The sequence below is a fragment of the Pygoscelis adeliae genome, unplaced genomic scaffold (genome assembly GCF_000699105.1).
Source record: "Pygoscelis adeliae isolate BGI_AS28 unplaced genomic scaffold, ASM69910v1 Scaffold145, whole genome shotgun sequence".
NCBI classification, from domain to species: Eukaryota; Metazoa; Chordata; class Aves; order Sphenisciformes; family Spheniscidae; genus Pygoscelis; species Pygoscelis adeliae.
This window is the reverse complement of record NW_008824866.1, coordinates 3887628-3897653: the sequence shown is the minus strand read 5'-3', so window position 1 is coordinate 3897653 and position 10026 is coordinate 3887628. Positions and strand designations below refer to the sequence as shown.

At 38.4% G+C, this 10026-nt stretch overlaps 1 protein-coding gene across 1 annotated transcript in view; it reads right to left on the bottom strand.

The window, feature by feature from the left end:
- Positions 1-10026, bottom strand: part of LOC103917332 (chromosome unknown open reading frame, human C8orf88) — a 26702-nt gene that overhangs the window by 5663 nt on the left and 11013 nt on the right. Inside the window, exon 3 of the mRNA XM_009324455.1 lies at positions 2593-2677. Within this exon, the coding sequence (XP_009322730.1) occupies positions 2593-2677 (85 nt within the window). The remainder of the gene's footprint in view (positions 1-2592; positions 2678-10026) is intronic.

Sequence of the window (10026 nt, the reverse complement as noted above, 5' to 3'; positions counted from 1 at the left end):
GGGATGCCATCCAGAGGGACCTGGACAAGCTGGACAAGTGGGCCTGTGTGAACCTCATGAGGCTCAACAAGGCCAAGTGCAAGGTCCTGCACCTGGGTCAGGGCGACCCCCGGTATCAACACAGGCTGGGGGATGAAGGGATCAAGAGTAGCCCTGCCGAGAAGGACTTGGGGGTACTGGTGGATGAAAAGCTGGACATGAGCCAGCAATGTGCGCTCACAGCCCAGAAAGCCAACCATATGTATTCCAGGCTGCATCAAAAGAAGCGTGGCCAGCAGGTCGAGGGAGGGGATTCTGCCCCTCTACTCTGCTCTGGTGAGACCCCACCTGGAGGTGGGGTGAGCCCCTACTGCATCCAGCTCTGGAGCCCTCGGCACAGGAAAGACACAGACCTGTTGGAGCAGGTCCAGAAGAGGCCCATGAAAATGATCAGGGGGATGGAACACCTCTCCTATGAAGAAAGGCTGAGAGAGTTGGGGTTGTTCAGCCTGGAGAACAGAAGGCTCCGGGGAGACCTTATTGTGGCCTTTCAATACTTAAAGGGGGCTTATAAGAAAGATGGGGACAGACTTTTTAGCAGGGCCTGTTGCGACAGGAGAAGGGGCAATGGTTTTAAACTAAAAGAGGGAAGATAGAGATTAGATAGAAGGAAGAAATTTTTTATAAGGGTGGTGAAACACAGGTTGCCCAGAGAGGTTGTAGACGTCTCATCCCTGAAAACATTCAAGGTCAGGTTGGACGGGGCTCTGAGCAACCTCATCTAGTTGAAGATGTCCTTGCTTATTGCAGGGGGGATTGGACTAGATGACCTTTAAAGGTCCCTTCCAACCCAAACCATTCTATGATTCTAAGAGAAAGCAAGGAGGAGACTGACATAGCAGTAAAAAGCACTTAAGAACTGTAGAGACAGATAATTGGAGGCATACTACCACTGAGCAGATATCAAATGGAAATTATTATCTAGAACTTAAGGTACAGCTGGAGATAAAAATGGAGTTTCAGTGGAAATTTCACAGTGCAATGGAAGAGAGGAAGGGAAGAAGAAAAAAAAAAAGACCTATTTGTAGGCAGTAACTGAACAACAGGACCTCTGAAGTTGTATTACTCTGAAGGAAAGGATTACAACAATCAGCAAACAAACAAAAGCCCTCTGAAAACAACTGTTGGGAAAAGTTTGACATTATGGACAAACGTGGAATAGACCCAGGAAGGTATCACAGAGCAATTAACCACTAAAAAAGATCAAAAGTGATGGCTTATTGAAGAGACCAGGATCTGATGAGAAGTCATTTAAGATCTTGTAGAACACAATAGTCTCTACACACCACAAGCAGAATCAATGAGAAAGGATCAGAAAGCTACTACCAAACAAATAGAACTTGACAAGCCTGACACCAGACTAGATCCAAAGAACAGAACATTATTCTATTTACCAAGATCAAGAATAAAAGAAACAAACCTGAGCCTGAAAGGGGATACATGGAAGACTTACTTTCAAGTCAGTAACACACACCAATGTAGGATTACTGTTCAAGAACCTGGGTGATGGTAACCTCAGACTGAGGAAAAACAGGAAAGGCTCAATAAAACTTAACAGAATTCTTTCAATTGTTGAATACTAAAAGCAACAGAACAAACCAATTCTCCCGAGATTACTTAAGGATTGGAGATTACAGATGGAGATTTGAGATGCCTGATTACAGGAAGACATTAACAGAAAAAGTTGTCTCAATGAACCGATGACCTAACGTGGATCACTGTCGCAGTTCCTGTAACATGTTTAAAAATGAAGAATTAGGCAGGAAGCAGTGCAGAGGAAAGGACTGTGAGAATACATTTGGGATCTGAGATTATCCCTTAACGAAAAAAAGAGTAAAAGTTCAGCTTGTTTAACCTACCAAACCATGACAAAAACACTATCATGCTTTATGAGTACTGAGTAACAGGCAGTACAGAAAGAAAAGCATAAGGAGCAAACCTTAAGGACAGTGTTGACACAAGAACAAACTGTCCAGGACTAATCATAAAAGAAATGAAGTGATTTCTAACCATCAGAAAATTAGTATTTCAAAAGCATTGTAGTAAGAGTAGGAAAAGGAAGCCAAACTACAGAATTCTTAAATTGGTTACATGCAATAGTCTTAAAGATTGTATGCCATGACTGACCCCTGCAACAACCTAAGGGATGCAACTCAAACCTGTACTTCTACACACAGAAGCAATTTACACAAAAACAGGATTTTGTGTGAAGAAGCTTTTTTTATGCTCGGGGTTTGTTTTTTGTTTTGTTTTGTTGTTTTTGGGGTTTTTTTTGTTTTTTAAAAAAGGGACAGGTACACCCTCATATGCAAGCAAGTCTACCAGCAGAGGTTTCCCACCTCAGGTATGGCCAAGTTTTACACTTTCTCTACAGTGTTATGTGAAAGACAGAAAGGTTTCATATTGCTCTCAAATTGTGGTACAGAAGGAAGCCAAACTCTCAAAGCACTGGCTCATCAGAAAAAATAATATGCAGCCCACATCTCCTCAAAGTTCAACTGTCTTCCATCCAGAAAATACAATTCTGACACAGATCTCCATGCAATATTTTACCTTTTTTTGCTTCTGATTCATGCTGTTTTGGTTGACAAGGCATCACAGTTTGAGTTAAGATTTTCACTTCAGTCATTTCAGATAACTAAAATAGGGAGGAAAGAGTTAAACATTTTTTAATATACTTCACAAAATTAGTTATGACGCTTGTTTCCTTTAAACATATTAAAACAAGGATGCATGTTCCTGGGTTTCTTAGTTAAAAGTAACAGTAATAACAGTTGTAGCACAGTTTCAGTAATCAATTTTGCTTTCACCAGTCACCAAGATTTTGGACAATTAATACTTTCTGTGCACGAAGAAAACTGGGTTCTGTTAATTTTTTCTACTCCTTGCAAATGAATCACCATCTTCTTTACAGTATAAAAAGTCTGAAAAAAAACAGTCTTGTGCAAATTAAACTGTAGTCAGAACTGCAGCTATTTATAACAGTTGATGCACCTCTAACTCGAAAGATTAAAGTACTGCAAAATAACTGCAGAAAACTGTAAATAGGAATACTGGTAATGTAAAACACCTGAGAAGTTTAATTTGAACCTGTAGACTGTTTATTACATACAATAAAGGAATAGTTCAACAACCTACAAAGCAGTATAGGTAAGCACATTTGAGGCAGCAATCTTTTAGACAGAATTTTACAGTGTTATTGCTAGTTTTTAAAGAAGAACACAGTTATCTCCTCCTTTTCTCTTATCTCACCCAGAACACAGGCAGAAGCTGCTACACTGGGGAATAGTAAAAGCAGGAAGGACTTTCCTTAAGACCAAAAGAGAGACTTGGGACTCTCTCACTCAGCTGAAGGTTTCCTAAGCATCAAGACCTAACATCTACAGTATGACGACGAGTTCTTTCCAGCTGCCAAAACCTTGAAGTGAGTGTTTTGGAAAGTCGGAAAGCAGTTTATCCTCAACAGTTTGTCTTGGCTCCCAAAAAGCTCCACCGGTTTGGCTGAGGAATTTTAATCTCATTCTGAGACAGATGGGGGCGGGGGGGCGGGGGCAGGAAGACCTGAAAATTTTGGGAAGCATTTGTCAAAAGTGGAAGAGATCCTATTTGCTGGACAGAAACAGCAGTTAACACTTTGTACTGTAACTACACCACCAGCTTTCACGGTGCGCTGACTACAAGTTGTGAAATGGCAAAACATTTCTAGTGTATTATCCACCCTGCTCGCACTTCCATTTTCTGTGGTTGAAATTTAGTTATCTTTTCATGATTTGTCTAAAACTTACGGGGAAAAAAATCTGAAAAATCCAGGGATTTCAGAGAATTAAGTTAATAGAAAGCCATACTGCTAATTCTAACTGCTTTGTGGTGCTCAACTAGTCTTTACAAGTCTTAGCTATTCAAAGGCTCTTTCCAAGTACAAACAAGGATTTAACACATTCTCAAATTCCCAAGAAAAAGACATGCATGATAAAGCAGAATTTACAGCAATGCGCCAGACAATGTCACCACAATATTTTTACATTGCTTCCTGCACCACCTCTCATCACATCATCCTGCCAACTGCTTTATAATATCATTCTGCTATGCTTGGTTTTCAGTCCAAAACTTAACATTTGAGTATCACCACTCACAACAATAGTCTTACACATGTTCCTCTCTGAAATTCATCTACAAGAATGGAATCCATCTATAAAGCGTATCGCTGGAGCAGGGCATGTATTTCTGAAGCTCAACATAATTTTTAAATGGTAGTCAAGAAGTAGTAAATTAAAACTGATACTGACTGATAGAAACTTTTCAAGCCTCTATCTCTACCTCAAATAGATCTGAGGTAGGGGACTCAACACTCTCCAGATCTTCTGAAAACTCTTTGCATACCATAAAGGAATAAAAAGTATTCTTTGCTTTAAATTATCCAGTTAGGGCACAGTGAGTATTCAGGCACTTTCACTCTGAACACCAGTTTGGTGGAAATTCCCTAGAATCAAGGATAACATCTTAGATACAAGCACTATCACTGTGCTCATCATTAACAGTAGCTCTTCTCCACTTCTAAGGCTTAAGACTACAAGTTTCAGACTATAAGTTCCTCAGATAGTAGTTTTAATTCTGTAATTCACTGTCCTTTATACTCAGAGTTGAATCTAACACTGACCAGCACTCCTATGTGCCATAACGATGTTTTTTTTCCTGGCAGAAGTCTAAGCAGCTTTAAGTGTGCATACTAAATATCCCAGAGTAAAACAGTTTGGAGAATTCAGTTGCCAGATTCTTCTTCAGCTCTTTCACTGCTTTAAGAACCTGGTTTGTCAGAGTTGGCTTTTTTTTTTGTTTCTAAAGCCTTTTTTTTTTTTTTAAATCTATTTATAAGTTAGTGGCAAATACAATCTGCTTTACTTTTTAAAATCTTCACCATTCACCACACTTTTTGGAAAGTAACATGCATTTCCTGTATCCTAACCCCGTCAACTTGAATATTTATTCTCTCTTTAATAGATCATCACTACCTAAGACTATGAATGGTATAAAAAGTTGTAACAAGTTGGTTTTCCTTTAGCAATACTAAATGTTACGTCAACAGTTGTTTTTCACCTTACAGTGTGTTTAGTGTTGTGCTCATTTATCTTCTGTAAAAGGAAATATATTGGAGGAGGAAGAAAAGGGGATGAGGATAATTAAGTTTTACGATTGTAGATACAGAGCACTATTACTGTCTTGCCGAAAAGGCAGTAAGATTTAAAGTACCTGAAATACAACAACAATTTTAAAGAACAATTTTCTTGAAGTGAAAAATATATATATTATTCTAGGAGTGGGGACATTATTTCACCATATCAGAAGCCAAAGAGCAAATGGGTAACAACGTACAGCTTTCTCAGATCATCACTGACGCTTTCTGAAACAGAGAATGTTCAGCAAGATTCATTAAAGAGTGGTAATACACAACTCTGTATAATCATCTTCAGATCCCGATATCTTCAGAACTAGATAATGTTCCTGCTTAAAAAAATATTCTGTGAAGCTGCTATGCCAGCCTCCAGGCCAATGCTGCCCAACAGGGTTCACAGGGTGCTAGTCAGCTGGTATTTGGAGGTACCCATGAAACAGCTGACAGTCAAAAGTATTAAAAAGCCTTTTCAAGATTCTATGCCAAATAAAAAGTTAAAAAAAAAAAAAAACAGCTATACTAACATCAAAGAAATGCAGTATGTAGCTACACGTAGCCAAATATTGATGAAACGGAGTACTACAACATTGCTGACCACAGGCCTGCTCTAAAAGGGAACAGTCTGCTCTCCTAAATACATACTGCTCAGGAGACAAGCATAACTGTTAATTTCCCTATGCGTGATCAAGGATAAGCTGCCAACACCTTGACTTTTTTGTTTGTTTGAAGTCAAAGGCAGCTTCCAGAAGCTTCATACAATAAAGGAAGGACTACAGGATTGTTAGACCTCTTCTGAAACAAAGAATGAAGGAACAGGTCTAACAAAAAAAAAAAAAATTAAAACTTTCAATACGCTCAGAAGAACGTTCAAACAGTATCAACAGAAAATCAAATTCAGACCATGAAACATTAAGCATTCTAGTTGGAACACTACAAATTTCATTTTGCAGCAAACAGCTACAACCAATTTCAAGTTCGAAGGACACACTGTACCATGTCTAAAGCCAAGTATTTCTGGCAATAAAGCACTAGAGTGCTTCTGGTTTTTTGAATGCTAAGGCCCATTTATTGCCCGGTCCAGCAGAGTCAATGAAACAGAACTACAGAATGCACTGGAACTGTTCAGTTATCTAGTTTTGTGAAGTTTGCTCCTCAAATGAATTTGTGCATGTGCTAACAAAACTGAAAAAAAAAAAAAGTTATTTCTAATGCTATTCTTTACACATAATAAGCAAAGAATGAATATGTGTACTTCAAGTTTAGAATAGCTGTCTTAAATTCAATGAAGAATAAAGAAATGCCACATGGACTTTCATAAGACTCTTAAATAAGTAACTCATAAGAAATATTTTTCAGCTACTAGTGCATACAAATATCAGGGAAAGACATTCCTGAAACTCCTACTTCTTTTTAGTACTTCTGACACTGATGGTTTATAACATATGGATTCAAGGACACTCCTAGGTGGAAATACAGTTTACTTTTCATTTGGTAACATAAGGGATCAGCTGACTTCCAACTTACAGCACTCTAGAACACACTCTCTCAACTTTGTCATTGACTATTTACTCAATACTCACCCAGTCAACCTTACTCTGCAAACATACTTCAGTGTTGCTAGGTAATTCAGTCTGAAAGTTTAACGCAATGGCTGATGCCGGTGAAGATAAGAGAAAACATTAAGAAAAAACATTTTAAATAGACTCCACATTTTCATTTTGTGATACCTGCCACAAGAACATTACCAAAATCCAACTGCAAAGAGATTATGTGGGCATTTATTCACAACTTAAAAGCTCTAAATCACAATAGGACCATTCTTCCATTTCTTCCATGACTTTTAAACAAAGTAAAGATTTATCATATCATTTAGCTTCTGTCCACATCAGCACAGCTGTCACTGTTTCTCTGGCCACCAAAAATTTCTAACTTAATAATAGCTGTAATACTGCAGTATCTAGAAGGCATACAGACATTTAAAAACAAAAACAATATACACACCTGACATAAATACTCCATGATTTTTTACTTAGGTTTTTTTGTTTGTTTTAAACTTGTATGAAGGTTAGATAAGAATGGTACGGTGCAGTATACTGTACTTGCAATGAAACCTAAACAATAATTCGTTTGTTAAATTATGTGTATTTTATGTTTTCAATAGCAGGAGTCAACTAACCCAAGATATCCAAATTTAACAGAGAAGCCTGATCCAGCTTTCTGAAGCCAGAATTTCAAATGCCAAAAAAGAACACCACCAAAAAGAGTTTAAATTCAGATTTTATCACAGAGATGATGTAGTAAGATCAACACACAGCAAGACATTTATACATCACTATAGTTTGAACAAAGTCATTTAAACAAAACAAAACAAAAAAAATCCAAGTCACCTTACACGTCCTTGTTATTTCGTTAAAAGAAACTGAAGCTTTGGCAAAGTGAACTGTATCTTAGCCATGCTACTCACCTTGTTTAGAAGACAGATGATGCACAGGTCGTGCTGGCTGAAGGGATTTACCAATAAACTTTTTAGTTTCCTTTAACATTTTGAAGCATCACACTTTAAAAAAGCAGCAGAAATCAATATAGAGCATTCAGTTTCACATACAGATGTTAAGTGAGAAGAGCAGTCTGTCTGCCACTCGTTAGTTGCATTTGACAAGAGGATACACTATTTTATAGTATCTGGGCAGGAAAAAGAAGAAAGGCCTAACACAGAAGTTTTCTTAGATGATAGAATATGCCAGATAAAATCTGCATAAAGACAGAATCAGACATCTCTCTCATTTCTCCTTCCAGTCGAGCTACCCTAGCTTCTTCTCAAAAAGATTTTTTTTCCTGTATATCTGGCTGTACGCTTGGAAAAAGGAGACAGGGACACATGATGGAAATGAAGGTTATTTTCTAACAGTTAATTTAATTGAAGGGGGGTTTAATTAATTAACATCACTGTACCCTTTACAGTCTGCTGGCTGCACAGGAGTTCCTTTTATCTATAGCTACATAAACTTGCATAATTGTTTTTTAATATCTACTTTAGTTAAATTAATAGTTTTGCATCTTCCCACGCAGTTTAGCTGCTACAGAAGCACCAAAAACTGCTAAGGTGGTGCTGGGCTGACAAATCTCCCCCTATAAGTAAACCATCAGTCATAGTATCTTAATTCATAATATCTGTATCTGAATTCTTCTCCTTCCCACCCTCATCTCCTTTGTCAACTGGGTGGTTTCATGATTTGAAGGAACTCCTGCTTCATTTAGAGAAAAAGAATAGCAGAAACAAGAATCAACACAATAGTAATGGTACTGAAATTCTGTTCTCTCTAAGAGACTTTCCCAGACAAGGGAATTGTTGCAACAAAAAAAGATTCAAAGGAAACTATCATGACTTCAAGAGTTAAAACTATGGAGATTATTATCCAATTCCAGTATGGAACACGAAAAAAGTTAGGCTATTTAAAATATTACCCAGTATCACTCCCCACTTGAATTGGTCTTTGCATTACGGGGCGGGGGGGGGGAAATTGTCTGTTTACTGCATTATAATCTTTTTAACTTGAACACCGAACTTCTACTATATTCAAGTAACAATTTTCCAACATAGCCAGTCTGAACCCATTCAGGTCTAGAAACCAATTGTTAAATGATTACTGTCTGAATTAGAACAGTTGAGCTAAAGCTAGGAGAAAAGTTCTGGTTTGATTCGCTGGTTTTCCTACCTTCTCAACTTTAAAAAGACAGACTTGAAAGCTGTATTCAAAAGCAACAATGAAAATTCCTGCAGGTGAATGAACTGAGAGTTCTGACATGGATGATACGTTTCATCTTATCCAGATTAGGAATGCTTGTTTAAACCGTATTTATACTAGATACTAAATTTCCACGTAAAGCAATGCAGTAATGATATTTGCATCAGAAGATAAAAAAAAGCAAGTTTTCCTCCATACCCTGATTGCAAATGATATGCACACACTTTTTAAAAACAGAAAAAACTGTTTAAGAGGCCAGCTAGCTTCTAGAATGTAGCACACCTGTATTTTTTAAAGCGTTCTCCTGTCGATGAAAACAAGATGACTTGTGGTGACAGCAAAACACTACCTTTTGCCCCCCCCCCCAACAATTTCCATGAGGAGGATGTCTAAGAAACCACATACTCCCAAAGAAAGCAAACCAGAAGAGAATACGAGAAGGAAGAGTGGAGTTTCGGCAGGGGTGAAATGAAGTACAGTGTTGTAACAGCTCCATTTCCTCCTTTAAGTTGAAGGAAGAGGCTAGAAAAGATCTCAACAAGTTATCCAGCCCAACCTTCTGGATGAATAGTGTTCTGACTAACATCAAGAAAAGTGGAGAAAGATTAGTTTTAATAGCTGAAAAACAAACTGCTTCCAGGAGAGACTATTGCTGCAGGGGCACCTCCTGCACCCCAAGACTTCCCCCTTGCAAAGACCATACTGCTTCTCAGCAGTTACTCTGACTGGCGACCTGCCCACCAGAAAGGAAGCCTTCTGCAGTAGCAAACAGGCCTAGCAGGATTTCTGTATGACCTTTTTTTTTTTTTTTTGAGTATCTTAACAAGTTGGACATTCACAGCAGACAGCTTACGAGGGCCCATCAGAAATGTTCTTTGGAAGACTCTTTCCTGAACACGTGAAAGAGAATGAATACAATTTTTGTGAAAAAATCCCCCAAGCCCAGCAGGCCCACGAGTAACCAGAAACCAACCATCTCCCCTTGCCCAAAGAGGCACAGCACCGTTCCACTCAAAGCCCCCCAACGCCTACCACAACCCAAAGCCGCTCTCCTCCAGCCAGACGGGAGCC